At 51.0% G+C, this 18,412-nt stretch overlaps 3 protein-coding genes across 3 annotated transcripts; 1 reads left to right on the top strand and 2 right to left on the bottom strand.

Moving 5' to 3' along the window:
* Nucleotides 1–2,609: 2,609 nt before the first annotated feature.
* On the bottom strand, nt 2,610–4,851 carry LOC117836395 (cytochrome P450 CYP94D108). Its single transcript, XM_034715807.2, has one exon. The coding sequence runs from the start codon at nt 4,630–4,632 to the stop codon at nt 3,058–3,060; it is 1,575 nt and encodes a 524-aa protein (XP_034571698.1). The 5' UTR covers nt 4,633–4,851; the 3' UTR covers nt 2,610–3,057.
* A 1,648-nt stretch (nt 4,852–6,499) lies between these two features.
* Nucleotides 6,500–10,011, top strand: LOC117840282 (cytochrome P450 CYP94D108). Its single transcript, XM_034720766.2, has 2 exons — nt 6,500–6,712; nt 8,284–10,011. The coding sequence occupies exon 2, from the start codon at nt 8,330–8,332 to the stop codon at nt 9,908–9,910; it is 1,581 nt and encodes a 526-aa protein (XP_034576657.1). The 5' UTR covers nt 6,500–6,712; nt 8,284–8,329; the 3' UTR covers nt 9,911–10,011.
* A 1,225-nt stretch (nt 10,012–11,236) lies between these two features.
* LOC117840799 (glutamine synthetase root isozyme 5) lies at nt 11,237–14,307 on the bottom strand. Its single transcript, XM_034721336.2, has 11 exons — nt 14,136–14,307; nt 13,965–14,004; nt 13,784–13,887; nt 13,628–13,676; nt 13,228–13,334; nt 12,851–12,938; nt 12,486–12,614; nt 12,288–12,362; nt 12,092–12,145; nt 11,792–11,989; nt 11,237–11,710 (listed from the first exon to the last, which is right to left on the bottom strand). Exons 1-11 carry the CDS (start codon nt 14,207–14,209, stop codon nt 11,555–11,557), a joined length of 1,074 nt encoding a protein of 357 aa, XP_034577227.1. The 5' UTR covers nt 14,210–14,307; the 3' UTR covers nt 11,237–11,554.
* Between the last annotated feature and the right edge of the window lie 4,105 nt (nt 14,308–18,412).

The raw sequence follows: 18,412 nt of genomic DNA, 5'->3' as shown, positions 1-18,412 counted from the left end.
TAACAATGGATTTTATTTTTTGTTTATTTCTCTTTTGCCCCTCCCATGATCAGTAGGGACATTATTCCACGACTCAGCTCTGACATCCACCATGTTCTCTAATCCTGAAAGATTATTCTATAACTTTGCAGTGGGAGAACTAATGATGGTCTTTTAACATAGAGAGGTTAACTGTTAACAGATATCTAAACTAAACAGAATGTGCGCGTTAAATACTTTACAAGCGAGTGCCGGTAAAAGTATCTGTCAGATGCTTCTGTATCATCTGTGCTGCATAGCGTCACAGCAGCGTCACAGCATCAGTATTCAGTGCGCTTCTGTGCGTGCCACGAAAGACAGTGCAGTGAAGGCTTCGAGCAAACGCAAAGCACGGCCAGGTCCTCCTCGTCTCTCTTGTCTAGCCGATCAACATCGCTCACGTTTACCTGCGTTTCGGCAGGGAGGCCAAGGCAGGCTGCAGCTTTGTCTCGTTGTCCTTGGACGAGACCAGATCGACCGGAGGCTTGCAGACAACGCAAAGCCGCACGGTCTTGCGGTTCGGTTCGATGGGCACGGGACGAGAGCAAAGCGATCGAGCGGGCGCTGCGTGTGTTTTTTTTCCTTTGTGGAAAGAAGAGAAAGCTGGATGCAAAGCATGAGCGCGAAAGAGACCGTTAGCTCAGACGTGCTAATCGTATGGCAATCAGGGTTTACTTCAGCCGTCAATCTTTTCATGAATTTTGAGTGCTGGAGTTGGAGTCATTTTGATTTCAGATGATTATGCTGTGACACAGATGTATCCCAGGCTATGATGAGCAAAATGGTCGCTCTAGCTAAGATTTGGCCATTTGTCACGTGTAGCGGGGTCAGGGTGTCCCAGTTTTGCTTGAAACCAGGTTGAAGAATTGGGAGCCCACATGCTCCCTTGCTTTGAAGCAAGTTAGAGTAGATTTGTCTATGCCCTCTCTAAGAAAAACCTAGTCAAGCAAAGCAAAACGATCGCTCCTGGCCGTCCTTTCAGTTGATAATGACTGCTTCGAGGTTGTTCAGTGGTCGGTCTTTTGCATCTTCCGTCAGAAGCCCTTCGATTCCTCCTCTAATACATTGTGTTCCTTACACGAGATGAACAAAGGAATGGGCACTCAGCAGTGCGAGTTTCACAAGTCGCGACAAGAGAACATGGGCCTATTCGTTTCAGCTCCGATTGAAAAGCTGAAACGGCTAATTTATTGTGAGAGAAAAATACTGTTTGGTGGCTGATAAGCCGGCTGAATAAGGCTCATGATGCTCATGATGATTGATGTGATGTCAGGACCTGACGACGCTCGCTATTCACAGAGTCAAGGTCGTGCGACTCAAGGCTATAATTTCCGGCCCAAGACGGCCATTACAGGCCCATAATCCGGCCGACGAACTTGTGACTAGGAAATTAATTGGGCTCTTCTTGACCATCTTCCGGACATCTTTTTTTTTCCCTTTGTTTGGCTGCCACGGCCCATAATCTCTTTTTTTTTCCTTTGTTTTTCTCTTTGTGTGCTTGAACTGACAGTAGCATAGCACGCGCGTGTGCTGTCGTTTTAAAAGAATCCGAAATGAAAGATGCAACTGAAGGAGGAAGGGATAAGTTGCCAAGTCATGTACTGTCCTTTTACAAGTTTCAGGAGCAAGGTGCAAAGGGACATCAAAATATGAGCGCCCGCGGAATTGCGTGACGGCAGGAGGAGACGGCACCATGCCTTTAATGCTAGACGTCAATAGAACGATGGGTCGTGTCGTATGCGTGATGGCAAGTGCAGGAGACTAGCCAAGCAAGGGTGAACACACGTTCTCCATGTATTGTCATGGGAAGCGATGGTCGATGGTTCCAGCGTTGTTTCGGCTCTAAAGCACTCTTTACACGTTCTTCAGAATATTCGTTTTGGTCATCGATTCAGGGGGTGTTTGAATACGAGGTGCTAAACTTTAGGAGGGTCACATTGAATATTCGGACGCTAATTAGAAGGACTAAACATGAGCTAATTATAAAACTAACTGCAGAACCCCTATGCTAATTCGCGAGATGAATCTATTAAGTCTAATTAATTCATCATTAGCAAATGGTTACTGTAGCATCACATTGTCAAATCATGGACTAATTAGGCTCAATAGATTCGTCTCGCGAATTAGACTCCATCTGTGCAATTAGTTTTGTAATTAGACTATATTTAATACTCCTAATTAGTATCCAAACATCAATATGACAGGTGCTAAAGTTTAGGAGGGTGTATCCAAACACCCCTTACATTCTAGATCGAACGAACGGACGGACTCTTAAACAGTCAAAACACAGAGGAGTCTATGGTTTTACAATTCTTATCGATGACAGTATATTTCACTATTTTACTGTAAGACGTTTGATCCGATTTAGAATCTGTGATTTTTACAAGCTTGACTCTAGGTACCATCTTTTGAAATCGGTGTGCTCGTTGGAGAAAATGTAGCCCGTTTTGTTTCATATTTCGCGTAGGAGAACAACGTGGCCCAGTGTGTCTATATTTCTAGCCAGTGGTTTCCTCGTCTTTTGGTTCATGTTATACAAAAATCAACTATGGGTTTTAGCAATAGAGAGGTGCTTTAGGCGAACTTTGGGAGAAAGAGAAACAAGGTCCCAGCGTCAGTGAATAGATCGAATGGACCACACATAATTCTAGTCACAACGTGACAACGATATACAGTATGCTTTTGACGATTCTCATTCTAGCGGCAGTATGTTTTTACGATTTTATTGCAGGACTTGGGATCTAAGATTTGTGATTTCGACAATCTTGACTCTCGTTACAACTTCCAAAAGTCGGTGTCCTCATCACTTGCCTGGTACCTCGATCTGTCCAAATCCCATCTCCATTGATTCTCCACAACAAGTGTCAGGAAATAACTGCGAAATCAAGCGATCGCAGCTCGCAGCACGCAGGAGACTCCAAAACGTAACAGGGCACCCGGTAGACACGATTACAAACTGCCAATGGCTTGTCAGCTGCAGCTCATCCTTCACTTCAACCTATACTTGTCTGCAGAGACTAATGAGTCGTGAGCAACAGCTCAGCAGTTTCGTCTCGGCTTCACGGTCACGGGGAGCCCGTCCGCCATCCGCAGCGTCAGCGATGCGACCTGCCGGGGCCTGTACGCGCCGTCGACGGCCACGTCGAGCTCCTCCAGCACGCATGCCACGATGGACTTCATCTGAATGTACGCCATCTCCTTGCCCAGGCACACCCTCGGCCCCGCGTGGAACGCCACGTACCGGAACGGGCTGTCCGGCCGGAACGTCCCGTCGGCGGGGCTCAGCCACCGCTCCGGCCGGAACTCCCGCGCGTCGCGGCCCCAGACCGACTCCATCCGCCCCATCCCGTACGAGTTGTACGCCACGAACCAACCCGCCTGCACGGCCGTGCCGTCGGGGAGGACGTCGTCCGTCTCCGCCCGCAGCGAGTTCACCGGCACCGGCGGGTAGAGCCGCATCGACTCCGTGATGGCCGCGTGCACGTAGTGCATCTCGCGGAGCTCGTCGAGGTCGAAGCCGACGATGGTGTCGACGCCGCCCTGTGCGCGCCGGGCGCGCACCGCGGCGACCTCGTCGCGGATGCGGCGCCGCACGTCGGGGCGCGAGGAGAGCAGCCAGAAGAACCAGGTGAGCGCCGAGGACGTGGTCTCCCGCCCCGCGAGGAGGAAGCTGATCACGACGTCGCGGAGGGGCACCTCGGACTCGGAGTAGGTCGCGTCCTGGCTCGCCATGAACCGCGAAAGGAGGTCGTGCTTCTCGAAACCGTCCCTCAGCATCTCCTCCCGACGCGACTGGATTATGCCATCGGCGAAGTCGTGCACCATCGCGATGGACTCTCGCAGCCGCCGCTCGGACCCCACGTTCAGCGCCTTCTTGATCTTCCAGAACCCCGGGACAGCGTACCGGAACCGGCCAGCGCTGAGATTCGCGGCGTCGCGGAACGCGTCGGCGAAGCTGCCGTCCGCCGCCGTGCCGTCATCGCCGTCGTCCGGAAGTTGGCACGGGTCGTGGTCGAACGCTACGCGGCAGATGTTGTCGAACGCGAACCGCTCGAGCACGTCCTGGAGGTCGAGTCGGGCGCCGGCGCCGGACGCCGCGGCGCGGCGCAGCAGCGGGAGGAGGCGGCCGTGGAGCTCGGAGTGCACGCAGCGTGCCACGAAGGCGCGGAGCGAGCGTGTGTTGAACTCGTGGCTGGCAACCTTCCGCTGCGCGCGCCAGGCCTCGCCGTCGGCGTTGAAGATGCCCCGGCCGAGGAAGTCGTGGAGCAGCGACGCGAACTTGGGTCCCTTGGGGTAGTTGTCGAAGCTAGCGCGCAGGAAGTGCTCCATGTTGGCCGGGTTCGCGGTGATCGCGCCCCGCACGCCGCCCGGCCGGCGCAGCACGAACGTGGCGGTGGGCTGGCGCTCGAGCGCCTCGGTCATCCAGTCCAGCACGCGGTGCCGGTTCGCCAAGAACTGCGGCAGGTGGCCGATCAGCGGGTACGGCTCCAGCCCCGGCGGGTACGTGTACGTCGCCGCCTTCCGCGCCTTGTTGCCGAACCGTCGTGCTCTCCATGCACGAAGAACCCAGACTGCGCTCACGGCGAGCAGCAGGGGCAACCAGAAATCGGCCATGGATGCTGGACGCTAGCTCGTCAGGTGACTAGCGGAGAAGTGTGGTTGTGTCTCTACCTGGTACCTAATGGCTACAGGTTTAGATGACGGGGGCAAAAGATAAGGGGGGAGAAGAAAGGGTGTGGTGAACGAGTGACTGGTGAGTGAACACGATGAACTGCCTCTGCCTGGAAGTCCCTTGTCCCCGCGCGATTTTGTAGGCGGTGCGGTGCTGCCCGTATCTGTACGGCGGAGGCGTGCCGCGGAATGGTCAGGCGACGTTTTGTCGGTTTGAGCTCAATCGGCAGCTCAAGAATTGACAGGACTGGAACGGACGAATATACAGTAATGTATAAATTAGGACCGAATGAAGAATCCAGGTTTTGTCTGCTTTCAAGATTATATTAAGATACATGGTTTTACTTCATCTCTAGTCATTTTGAAATCTTTACCGACTTACAGATCGCATGAAAAAACATATTTTTAATCCAGACGAGTCCTTTAGAAATGTTTGTCACAAACTTGTAATGGTTCTTCGCTCTCACAATGGATTTTTAGGGATACAGCAAATTGGGTAGAGAAAGCAGAAAACTAACACGAGGCAGGGCAATGATATACGGGCCGGGCCCCTTTTTATCCAGGTCAGTCCTTTTTAGAAACGTTGTCACCAACTCATGATGGTTCTCTTTTTTTTTCCCATTGGGCATTTCTAGGCCCTTACTAAGCTTCAAATAGATTTGTGGGTGTTGTCTCAGCTTTTTTTTTCTAACGTGGACCTTATCACCTATATGAATGAATATGCTAGCTCCTGGCCCAGGCATTGATACGTGCAGGGAAAATTCTATCCGTGGGCATGAGTATGTGTGCAAAGAATTTTGGACGTGTCCGGTTCCGGTCGAGGTTCGGCGGCCATGACGTCAAAATGGCACTAGCGGTGCGGGGCCATGGTCCATGGATCATGGGCATGGCGCGTGACTTGAGGTGCGCGTGACAACCTGGTTGGGCTGGGGTTCGCAACACTCATCAAATCATGTTTGGCCCAACTTGTACGCGTGCCAAGCAAGCCCGGAAATGCGCGTTTCATACCCATAGAGCCCATGTGCTAAGTTCGCCTACTCCCATCATGACAAAAAAGATTTTGGCAAAATGTTCTACGATAATTTAAGTTATACTTGATTGTTGTAGTAAGAATATTTTTCATGTTATATTATCATTTTGTTTCATTTGTGAAGAATTAGTGTATGTTTGTACAATTGAATTGTTCTAGATATTTTTAGTTTTATTCAACTGTTCCTCGAGAAGGGGAGAAAGAGGAAATTAAAATGAACTGTGAAGCCAGGGATATAGAAGATAAGCCAGGGATTTTCACAAGCCAGGGATAGGATAAATGAGGTCTAAATTGTTCTATCTATATATAGCAGCTTATGTAGTTATCTAGGGACGAAAGAAGCTGTGGACTTGGGGATTTGGAGGGCTAGGGTAGTGGGATAGGTGCTCACGTGGTGGAGCTAGCGTATGTTTTGCTTGGCAGCGCACAAATGATGAGTCCAGTGCTTGCATTGATCTTGCGCTAGCGTTTACTTTTTCGTGTGTTCTCTTTCTTACGGATCCGACGTCAGCTAGCTCAAAGCTGGCTGACGTGATCATGGTGGAATCCCCCCTCACTCTGTGCATACTCCGAGACACGGCGGTCAGCTGCTCGGGAATCGGGATCGCACGTGACTGGCCACGCTCGCCAACCAGAGCGGCCGATCCGCGCTCTCCAATGATCCAATCCACGAGCGGATCAAGCTAGCTCTTATGAGACGACGTTTCAATGGAAGCCACGGTGGACGCACGCACCGCCCGCTCCTCGATCGCTGCTCAGAGCCGCGCCACCGCTGACCGCTCTCATGTTCGGAAACCCTAAGCGCGCCCGTTCCCTACAAAAACGAAGGCACCTCCGCTTTCACATGAGGACTCCCTCTCCTCTTCTGTGTCTTCTCCCGTGAGCACCTCCACGGCACCACCACACCAACCCGGACTGGTCGTCACCGCTTGGCCAGTAGGAAGCTCCCGTCGGCCTGGCTAGTCCGGCACGTCCGCCCTTCCTCGCGTTTTGGTAAGCTTTTCTTGCTTTCCCGTGGTCTCGCTAATAATAACTTCGCCGACCACGGCTAGTCCTCTCGAACAGCTCGGAGTCGACCAGAGCCTACCTAGCTAGGAAGAACCGCTGCCACCACCGCTAGTCTCTTCCTCCCGGCTGGTCACCTCATCACCACTGCTGCAGCCACTCGGCAAGCTCCACACGTTCCTTCTCAGGCGCTAGCTGCTAGCCGTATCCGTTTCTTTTGTCACCGAGCACACGCACGCACGTTACGCACGTAGCTCCCAGCTGGTTTCCCCTTGCCGCGCGCGTCTCACCGTCGGCGACCCCTGGTACCGCCACAGCCGCGCCGGCACTCGTCATGGCTACACCGCGAGGACGAAACATACACCAGTTCGTCGTCCCCTGGCCAACGACGTCGTTGCGCGTGCCGCCTAGGAGTTTTCCCCCACGCGCGCACGGCAATGTTGCTCTTTTGCATCGTGCGGGAGAATTCGCATCGTCCCCATAGCCAGGTAGTCAAGTATCCTCGCCGCCGGCCATCCCGGCCGGCCAGCCCCGTCGGCTGGCTCGACCACACAAATCCCATCCCGCATCCCCGCGCATGGACCGCCGCCGTTGCCATGTCTAGCAGAGTGCTGACATCTCCTGACCTCCGGTACACGTACACCACGGACCACGGTTGACGTGCAGAGTTCGCAAGTTCCTGTAGATCACCGGAGCAGGCTCCCGCGAGCGAGCATGCCGCTGACAAGTAGGTCACCTCTTTATGTTGCTCTTTTGACCTCCGGGGGGATGGCATAGCTCTTAGCTGTCACGTAAATATTAACCGTGTTGATGCGGCTTCCTGATCTAAGGGCAAGAACAAGGACGCACGCAGAAGAGCAAATTTTGCAATATACGGCAAGTGTAGAAACAGAAAAAAAATCTTATTAGCAAAGTTTATTCCATGATCTGGCTCCTCACAACCAATGCAACAAGATGGGTGCGACGACCGAGCGCCACAGTGAAATTTAAAAACTTCAGCACCTTCGCTCTCTGTTCCTCTCTGAAAGCGGCACCCTCTAGGCCTCTACTAGGCAAAGATAGATCATGCTCTGTTATTCTATTCTTCTTGATCGGCTCTTGAGCTTTCACAGAAAGTCAGGGGCCCGAATCTCTCTAGTTTCATTTTATCTCATGATCCGTTTTTCCTGGTACGATTACTGGTATACATGACTGTTCATTTAATTGTTTATCTGCTATCATCTTGCAAAATTTGAACTTAAAACTCCACTTATGTATGAAGAAAAAAAGACAAATTGTGTTAAGGGGTAAATTGAATCAAATGGCATAGTTTAGGGGGTAAACTGAACCAAGAAATACTTTAGGGATTAATTTGAACTTTTTCCTATAAGTTGCGGGAATCAGAAATTTCCGAAAATGGAAAGTTCGGGGAAGAGGAGAGTTGGTCTGAAATCGATGATCGGAAGAGCTGCTGGGGCGCGCTCGCTACCCTCCAATGTTTCCAATAGTCACTCTCCCTATCCTGTCCAAACTCGAACTAATAAGTAATAACAAAACATCATCTTGACCTTTTGCCGCAGGGTTCCATCGGGAGCACCACTTCTCGCTAGAGTCCAGCTGAGCTCCATGGCTGCTTTCTGGTTGGTGCAGTTGTTAATGCTGGCCGTCACTGCTGCCTGGGTACTTCGTACATGGATAGCACCAAGAAGGTTCGGCAAGAAGGCACCGCAGACGACGACGTACCCGCCGGGGCTGGAGCCGTACCCGCTGATCGGCCACATGCCTCAGATGATGGCGAACCGGCACCGCTTGCTGGACTGGATGACCGAGGTCCTCGCGCGCCAGCCCACCTGCACGATCGTGCTGCACCGGCCAGGCGGCCTGCGGGGCGCCATCACCGCGAACCCGGCGAACGTGGAGCACTTCCTGCGCGCCAGCTTCGACAACTACCCCAAGGGGCCCCGGGTCGTGTCCCTGATGCACGACTTCCTCGGCCGGGGCATCTTCAACGCCGACGGCGAGGCCTGGCGCGCGCAGCGGAAGGTGGCCAGCCACGAGTTCAACACGCGCTCCCTCCGCGCCTTCGTGGCGCGCTGCGTGCACTCCGAGCTCCACGGCCGCCTCCTCCCGCTGCTGCGCCGCGCCGCGGCGTCGGGCGCCGGGCTCGACCTTCAGGACGCGCTCGAGCGGTTCGGCTTCGACAACATCTGCCGCGTCGCCTTCGACCACGACCCGCGCCAGCTCCCGGTCGACGGTGATGATGACGACGGCACGGCGCCGGCGGACGGTGGCAGCTTCGCCGACGCGTTCCGCGACTCCGCGAATCTCAGCGTGGGCCGGTTCCGCTACGCCATCCCGGGGTTCTGGAAGGTCAAGAGGGCGCTGAACGTGGGGTCCGAGCGGCGGCTGCGCGAGTCCATCGCCATGGTGCACGGCTTCGCCGATCGCATCATCCAGTCGCGCCGGGAGGAGATGCTGAGGGACGGCTTCGAGAAGCACGACCTCCTGTCGCGGTTCGTGGCGAGCCAAGACGAGAGCTTCTCCGAGTCCGAGGGGGCCCTCCGCGACGTCGTGACCGGCTTCCTCCTCGCGGGGCGGGAGAGCACGTCCTCGGCGCTTACCTGGTTCTTCTGGCTGCTCTCCTCGCGTCCCGACGTGCAGCGCCGCATCCGCGACGAGGTCGCCGAGGTGCGCGCCCGCCGTGCACAGGGCGACGCCGAATCCGTCGTCGGGTTCGACCTCGAAGAGCTCCGCGAGATGCACTACGTGCACGCGGCCATCACGGAGTCGATGCGGCTGTACCCTCCGGTTCCTGCGAACTCGCTGCACGTGCAGGCGGACGACGTCCTCCCCGACGGCACGGCCGTGCGGGCGGGTTGGTTCGTGGGGTACAACTTGTACGCGATGGGGCGGATGGAGTCGGTCTGGGGAGAGGACGCGCGGGAGTACAGGCCGGAGCGGTGGCTGAACCCCGCCGACGGGACGTTCAGGCCGGACAGCCCGTTCCGGTTCGTGGCGTTCCACGCCGGACCGAGGGCGTGCATGGGCAAGGAGATGGCTTACATCCAGATGAAGTCCATCGTGGCGAGCGTGCTGGAGGAGCTAGACGTGGCGGTGGACGGCGCGTACAGGCCCCGGCAGGTCGCGTCGCTGACGCTGCGGATGGCGGAAGGGCTCCCCGTGACCGTGAAGCCGAGACGGGACTGACGAGACTGCTGTTATATGACTCCGAAAACCGATCTCTGCGCCAGGTTAAACCTGTTTTGCATCCGATCATGAGAAGCTTATCAGCGAAAATTCCACCCAAACGTCTTGCTTGAATTTCGCTAATCTAAAAGCTGCTTAGTAGAGAAGCATCTGAACAACAACGTCGACCTCATATTCTTGTACGCGGATCCGAACCAGCTTATCTCCTAAGCCAGGCTAGTTTTCCTCCCGTGGCTTTCCTCTCCTTCCACCACCGATAAATGAGTTTTTTTACGGTGGTACTTCCTCCATTTTAAATTATAGATTATTTTAATTTTTTTAGATTTATAATAAATACTATGTATCTAGATATAAGCATGCATCTGGATGCATAGCTAAAATTATGCACGTGGAAGGATCCTACGAGAACAGGGGTCCGGTTCAGACTCTGGGATGCTAACCCCTGTCGGGCCCGCCCGTCAGCCACATAAGCTGTTACACGTTATGTGGGCAATGACGACGCATACAGGCCCAACCTATACAGCCCATAAGAAGCAACAGCGGAACGGCGGGGATGGGCCATCCATCCCTCTAACGAACGCTACATGATGCGGGGCAGCCCATGACTTGTACCTGGGCTTCTTGCCCAGCAGAGAAGCAGCCCATGCAGAACGTGTCCACCAGGCACCAGCTACCGCCGCGGAATCCTCTCGGCAGTCCACACCGTTACGGACGTGGACGTCGGACGTGAACGCTACCGCAACGGGCGGCTCCAGAGAGGACACACAAGCTATGTCCGTACGTGCCCGTGATGGATGCCGCCAGCACGGTGCACGGCTGCCGCCGGCTGGTGATTGGAATTTCCAGCCTTCCAGGTCTGTTTGGTTGCTTCCCAGAAAAAGCCAGGGGCGGGGGACACCGTAAATGTCAGCGCACAGTATCGCTGCACGGCATGTTCTGGATTCGCTCCTTCTCACCTTGTCCCAGGTCAAGAAGGCCTTCTGTTTTCCTTTCATGCACTGCGGCACAGTGGACAGTGGTTGCCTGTCGCCGGTACGGGTGTGCCTACCATCAACCGCAGGTAAAAGGTCGCAGAGAGATGGGAGGGGTAGGCAGATATGTTGGCCCAGGATAAGATCGTGCTGAACTGCTGCGACAGTACTGTCACGAAGCCCTCGATGCTTTACGGCTTTAGTACACTTGCTCAAAACGCAACAAAAGACGGTGTTTAGGTCCATTGGGCAGAGATGTCCGCATCCCTCCATCCATCCAAATGATTCGCATCGCATCAGGGCGTGAGCGTGACATGGAAAGATTGGAGAGCATGGAACCACCGTACTGGTATCGTGAACAAAACCACACTATGCTTTTGTTTTTCATAAGAAAAAAAATCACGTAGTAGTGTTACATTACCCGATGAACGGGAAGGACATCCGACATACCTACGGCAAAGGCAAATCCGCTACAGCCATTATTCAGACTTTTTCATTCAGAGTACACAGTGTCACAGGGGAGCGAAAGTGGTTTAGGACGCACAACCCCAAAACGGACGGGCCATCAAAGGCCTCGTCGACGGGGAATCGGAATCGGAATCGGAAATCGGAAAATCCAACTGACACCAACGGTTTTGATGCGTGTCCAGGCGTTGACGATCATCTGTCAGTCTCAGTTCCCCTTCCCCAGGATGGTGGTCTCGGCGATCATGCCGGTGACGACGTAGGGGTCCATGTTGGAGGCCGGCCTGCGGTCCTCGAAGTAGCCCTTGCCTTCCTTCTCCGTGTCGCGCCCCACCCGGATGGACGCGCCGCGGTTCGCCACGCCCTGCAGCACGCACGCAGCGGTAGGGTGAGCAACGAGCAGAAATCGCAGGGAAGCCATGGCGGCATTCGATCATCATCCTACCCATTTGAAGGTGTTGATGTCGGCGGTCTCGTGGTGGCCCGTGAGGCGGCGCTCGTTGCCCTCGCCGTAGGCCGCGATGTGCTCCTTGTGCCGCTTGCCCAGCTTCTCGATCGCCTTCTTGATCACCTCGTAGCCCCCGGGCTCCCTCATCGACTTGGTGCTGTAGTTGGTGTGAGCGCCGGCGCCGTTCCAGTCACCCTGCATTTGCAAACAACAAGCACCAGTTTGAACCATCAGCTTCTTGTAATTTCCTGACAGGATGTCTGAATCTGAAACAGTGAAAAGAACGTTTTTGTGAACCTTGATTGGCTTCGGGTCGAGGGACAGCACGACTCCGGCCATCTCGGTGATCCTCTGCAACCAACCAGTCAACAAAAAACACTGTTAATTTCAACGTATAACAAACCAAAGGCACAAAGGAATCAAGTTGGTCAGGAGCAGAATGGGAGAGCAGGATTCTTATGATCTTATCCCAAGCGGAGGCTTCGAAACGGACCTCGAGAATGTAGCGGGCAACCCATATCTCGTCGCCGGCAGAGATCCCAACGGACGGCCCAACTTGGAACTCCCACTGTCAGAAACGGAATAGTCCGGGTTCAGAATCAGCACGCATCCATCACATAGCTTTGATACACGATGTCCCATGCTGGGGGTTGGTCCGACCAACGGCTGCAACTTGCAGGGGTTGTTGTACCTGGCCGGGCATGACTTCGCCGTTGATGCCGCTGATGTTGATGCCGGCGTAGAGGCAGGCCTTGTAGTGGGCGTCAACGACGTCGCGCCCAAAGGCCTTATCGGCACCGGCAGCGCAGTAGTATGGTCCCTGATAAAAAAAAGAAAAGGCACTCAAGAGTTGAGAAACTTGCAAAGGCAGCTTCTTTTTTGGTTGAATTGGTCATCAGAAGCCTTACTATTAAAAGTTTCACTATGCCAACTAATTCGAGGATTAACAAAAAAGAACTAATTTTATTGCTTACATCAAATATATTGTTTTATAAAACTTGCAGAATATGAATGTTGAAGGGTCATTGTGATAATTTTCAAAAGAAGTTTCCTTACCTGGGGACCAGGGTATCCACCAACAGGCCAGCCAATGGGCCAGTTCACATCCTTCTGAAGGAGAGTGTACTCCTGCTCAATACCGTACCTGTTTGAATTCAGAGATATGTCCTGATGAGAAACAAGATAAGATAGAAAGGTCGATAGAAAGTTGGAAAGTTCCAAATATGATGGTCCTTTAAAACTTTTTTTTCATCCTTGCTATTTATATCAAAACCAAAATGTTCTAAACAACTGTACTACAATAAAAACAATTTACTTCATTGGTTATCACATTTCTTGTCATTATATTAGTATACTTTTACCTTTTTCTTCTGATACAATACAACAAAATACTGATTGGGAAATACTGAATTAGATTCGGTCAATATTCATACCATGGCACCTCAGCTGCAACATCCGGGTGGCTGAAGACCTTGGCAGCATGGTACCTCTTGTTCGTGGGGATTGGCTCGCCTTGTGGCGTGTAGCAGTCGCACATCACCTATATAGAGTAGTTTGAATAAGAAACACAGCAAACCAACCATATAGCTTGCTTGTCAAAAAAGAAAAACAGAACACTTTTACCCACATGTTTCAACCTAAAAATACTTTTACTTTGATATTTTTATATTTATTGTTTAAAAAGAAATACAAGGTTAGCACCAGAACATAAAACTGTTATAATTATTCGAGAATGGCCTTTTGGTTCCTTTTTTCCTTCCTCCTTTTTTACTTTCTGGTCGTGTCTATGACTTCTAAGTGAAACGTAAAACAAGAAGAGAAGCAAAGGCTTACAAGGATGTTGTCACCCCTCCTGAATGGGTCCTTGAAAATGGCTTGAGGGCTTCAGAGTGAAACAAAAAAGGAGCAACCGCATAAGCAACAAAATAACAAGGTTCTATGCAAGTTAAAAAAAAAAGAGCAGAGGCAGCAAGGAGATGGGGATCATACTAGAGGATGACTTCGCTGTCCTCTCCGGGAGCCTGCCCGGTGCTGGAGCCGTCGTAGTTCCATTTTGGGAGCTGGCTCGCACTGGTGATGGGGCCTTTCACCGTCTGCTCCAGCAACACAACGGTGAGAAACATATCATAGTAATGATTCCGAAAGGCATGACGTGAACAAAACTACGCACCCTTGCTTTGCTCCTGAGGTCTATGCCGGAGCCTCCAACCCTGCACGGAGGAGATTACATCAGATATATTCAGACTTGGACAGAAGAATTAGAGGGAATGGTAGTACAATTCAGGATATATGCAAACACGATCTTGGAACATTTCAGGAGCAAGAGCAGAGGGAGGCCAACCAGATGTACTCGGCGATGATCTTGTCTGTGCAGTCGCTGAGGTTGAGGTTAACGAGATCGGTGAGGCTCGCCATCGCTCACAAGAAGAAGGCAAGAACGCGAGAGAGCTTAGCAGGCAAGAAGAAGAAGAAGAAGTGATGAGATGTGAATCGCAGTGGATGAGTCTGAAGCCGGGAGGCGCGAGGGGTATTTATACAGCGAAGCTGGCTGCGTTTGGAAGATGGAGGGAGTACGGAAGCAGGGCAGGGCGTGTATCATTTTCATTTAGAGATAAAATGTGGTTTCTTTTCCAGTTCCCTGAATAATCTATACCAGCAGTCTAAAAAGATACTGCCCATCATTTATCTATCTGTTTTTTTTCTTTCGGCCTCTTGTGTAGTTGTGCAAGGCATCATCTCAACTTGGGCGATGGTTAATTTTTTTTTTCAGGGAGCACAAATAGCAGATCTGACCAGACCCAAGTGACAATTAGTTTGATCGAGCGGCTTCAGTGATTCAGAATCCATAGGATTCTGCATTGCCCGGGTAACTTAAGTTGCATGGAAGCTATCTAGTCAAAGTTTTACAGTATGATCTAAAATGTGCCGTCTGAATTTGGCATTTTTTTCATTGAGAGCTGTGCCTGTAGCCTTTGGGAGTAGCGTCTCTCCAGAAGGAATGTCCCGCAACTGAAAGAATACAATGCAAGGCGTGGTTTGTCAATGGCCAGCCAAGACCTTGTGCTGTGCTGGATGAAGCTGAAAAACAGGAGCCACAGTTGGATGGCCCCTTATCCTGAACCTCAATTGACGGTAACGGTGAAAGAAAGCCCTTTTTTCGCGGTCTTAAAAATTTCGTGTAAACTGGTCCGATGAACGTGGAGCTGCTTTTCATGAGTCACTTGTCGCTTCTCCTAAACCACTCACACGGAACCATGAACCACGAAAAGTACACCCAGAAAGGGAACCATGCTCTCACTGTTATTTCCGTGATAAGAAGAATCTACCCAAAAGGATGGACTGGAGAAAACGGGTTTTGTCACTGTTTTTTGTCTGTTTGAAGCAACAGAGACCGCAGGTCATGTATCCATCAGGCCTTCAGTTGTAGTATACATCATCAGCAAGGCAAAACTTATAAGAATGATGGTCAATTGATCATAGAGTAATGGACCATTAAAGTTGTAGTTGTGTTTGCATTGTCGATAAGCTTTGGTAAAACGGACAAGGGCCATCGCATACAAGAACAATGTGTGCGCTGTAGTTTCGCCGTTCCGCCGCATTCCTGAAACTCCAATGATGATTTGTGCCAACTTGTTAATTGTTACAGGCCTTTGCTTCAAATCCTGAATCCAAGAACGTGTATACAACGCTTGTTTGTTGTTTGGTGGCACAATGAAAGCTAGTTCTAGAATAAACAAGTAGAGCTCTTGCTTAGAGATTCTTCAGAGCGGGACCAAAGCATTATTGTTTTCTCCTCCACCAATCTTATTTTGTTCCTCAGTTTGTCCAACTTATTCAACCATATGGACGTATTCGTTGATTCAATAAGATGGTATCTGCAACTGCCATGTTCGAAGAATTAAAAAAAGGAAACCAATGCCAAATGGTGGCATTGTTTGCATCTTGTAGCATCTCAAACGTCTTCTATTCACCGCATGGGCTGACTTTGCTTCTACAATATTTTTTCCTTTCCTAATGTCGTTTTCGTTTTCAGACATTGACTTTATTTGCTTATAATGCCGTCATTTGATGTGTGACATATTTTGACGAATCACCGTCTGCGCCCATTTCTCTCAGCCTTTCACATGTCTCCAATTATTGGAGGTTCCAGTTTTGTGATCTTGAGATCGAGGTGTATATCATATATATTTTTTTTGGAAGGTCTAGGACTCTAGGTGCATGTTCTTCTTGTTTGAAAGGTCTGTGTACATTCTTATTGAGATCCTAAATGACTTGGAACTTAAAACAAAATCCTCCGAACAAGCTCTTTTCCCCCCTTTTTTCCTCTGTTCTCGATAACTCATTTGCAGGCTGGATAATTACCATCACCGTTTAATTTTAAATAAACTGTGGTCAGCAGCGCACCATCATCATGCTCTCTATCAGAAATTCTATCAACCAGAAGTCTTATTTGATTTTTGAGTGGTACATTAAGCAACAAGGAAACAATTAGTCGCATGTTCATCCAACCCTTGAGACGCTGAAGAGAAGATCACCTGAAGATGCTGTCCCTTTGGGCTCATAAAAGTCATGTTAATGTGTGTGACATTGTTCCCCCAAGAGACTGAGTCAGCTAATTTATGTTTCTCTGTTTCCATCCAAGAACTCAAGTTGTAGTTTGCCATCAATTTTCTTTGCAGAATCTTGCATCTTCCTTGCATCACTGGCTTGTCTCAATTGGGGAATCTATAGTCAACAATTCATTATGTCCGTTTACTGGGTGCAGAAGATTTATTTTTCAAGAAGAAAGGTCAACCCAAAACTCATTTCTTCCAATCAATCTCCTTCAATGCCATGTAAACTAACAATCGTACATCTTTCTATGTTTTCAACTCCTCTAATCCTAAATTATCTAATAAAAAAAAGGCTATCAACAACTGATGCAATCATCGCTCTCTAAGAAAATACTAGCTGATGCCGGAACTTTGTTGTGTGCCTACTATAGAATATCACATGTAATGCTAGTTCAGGAACGTTTAAGCTAGAATAAACCAGAATAGTTGCTATCATGCTCAAAATTACATTTTCGATACTCGTGTGCAAAATAGCTGAGGTAGGATGTATACGGTGGATTTAGTATAATGAGTATCTCAAGCAAAACCAACAACGCCCTGCTGCACTGCATCCTGTGGAACTATACCACTGCGATGACAAACCATGGTGAGGTCACGTGAAAACACTGCTGAAATGGCTTCATAGCCAGGCCGATCAGTCCATTGGCAGCGAGCATCTTTGCAGCCGCCGCGTACCATCAGATTCGCATTCGCTCATCCGCAGAATTGACGAGCGTTTGTGGCGTCGAGACTGAGTGACAGACAGTGTGCGGTTAACCAAAGAAACGTCGCCCTCCCTTTTTCACTTTGTTGGACGGAGGAAGCAACAAGAAAGTGAGCAAGAATCATCAGATTTGGCCGTGCATGTTCGTCGGACATGATTGCGAGATAGAAATATGCCTTCTGGATGAATGTGCGTCGATCATGGCAGATCTTCATCTTCTTTGAGCTTTTGGCAAATAATGCTCAGAATCTATACTCGGGATGGCTGGATCTATTCCTTGGGAATCGGTAGACCAGTTGTCAGTTGTGTCACTGCAACAAGCTGCTCGGCCATCCCAGCCCTCTGCACAAGTGGAGCATTGTAGAAACAACAACACATAATAAGAATTTAACAATGCCAAGATTATTACGACTGATTGCTCTATCTGTTGATACAGTTATCACTGCTGCTCTGAACTCTGTCCACCGAACTACATTCTCTTGATTGATCTCCGCATTGTTTATTGGACTGGCTCTCAATGGTTGAGTTGGATCCGCCCATGGTGGACGCATGTTGTTTGGAGCGGAGAGATCGATCTCAAGATCGGAGAAGATGGCTGAATGTTTGCCTGATCTCGGCGGAAGAAATTTTCCTGCCGGTTCAGTTTGCCGGACTCGGACGCCGGTGGCCGTGGCGGTCCGCCGCCTCAGGAGAAACAGAGGAGGCCCGAAGAGCGCCGGCGGTGGTACGACCCGAGGCGCGTGCCGCGGTTTCCTGGCGGCGGGGATAGCGGAGATCGCCGGACGCCGGGGCGGCGCGACCTCACCGGCTGCCGTGAGGGGCCCGGAATTTTCACATATGGACCCCCGGAATTGTATCATAACATTTCCCCAATACCCCCGAAAGTTGTAGGGGACAAATGAAAATATTCGGATCCAATTCCGAATATTAATCGCGATTAATAACCGCGATCCGAATATTTATATTCCTGTAATTTGCATATAGAACCCTGGTCGGGGTCCGCTCCTCCCGCCCTTCAGCCGCCGCCACCGCCCTCTCCACCTGTCTGCCGGGAGCGCAGGGCCGGATCCAATCTACCATTCCGCCGCTCGAGACCTAGCATCAGCATGCTCCTCATGAATTGCAGTGGAACAGCACGTCGGCAAGCGAGGAGTCCCATGGCCAGGGCGGCCGTCGCTGGATGGAATGGTTCCGTTCTGTTCTGTCATGCCATCAGTGAAGCCATGCCGGCTATTGTGCCCATGAGGTGGTGTGAAGCCTGATGTTCTCGCCCATCTCAGACGAGCGCAAGGTGTTCGTGGA

This window comes from Setaria viridis, chromosome 9, assembly GCF_005286985.2.
Source record: "Setaria viridis chromosome 9, Setaria_viridis_v4.0, whole genome shotgun sequence".
Lineage (NCBI taxonomy): Eukaryota > Viridiplantae > Streptophyta > Magnoliopsida > Poales > Poaceae > Setaria > Setaria viridis.
The sequence above is the reverse complement of the archived record's forward strand: the minus strand, read 5'-3'. Positions and strand labels throughout refer to the sequence as shown.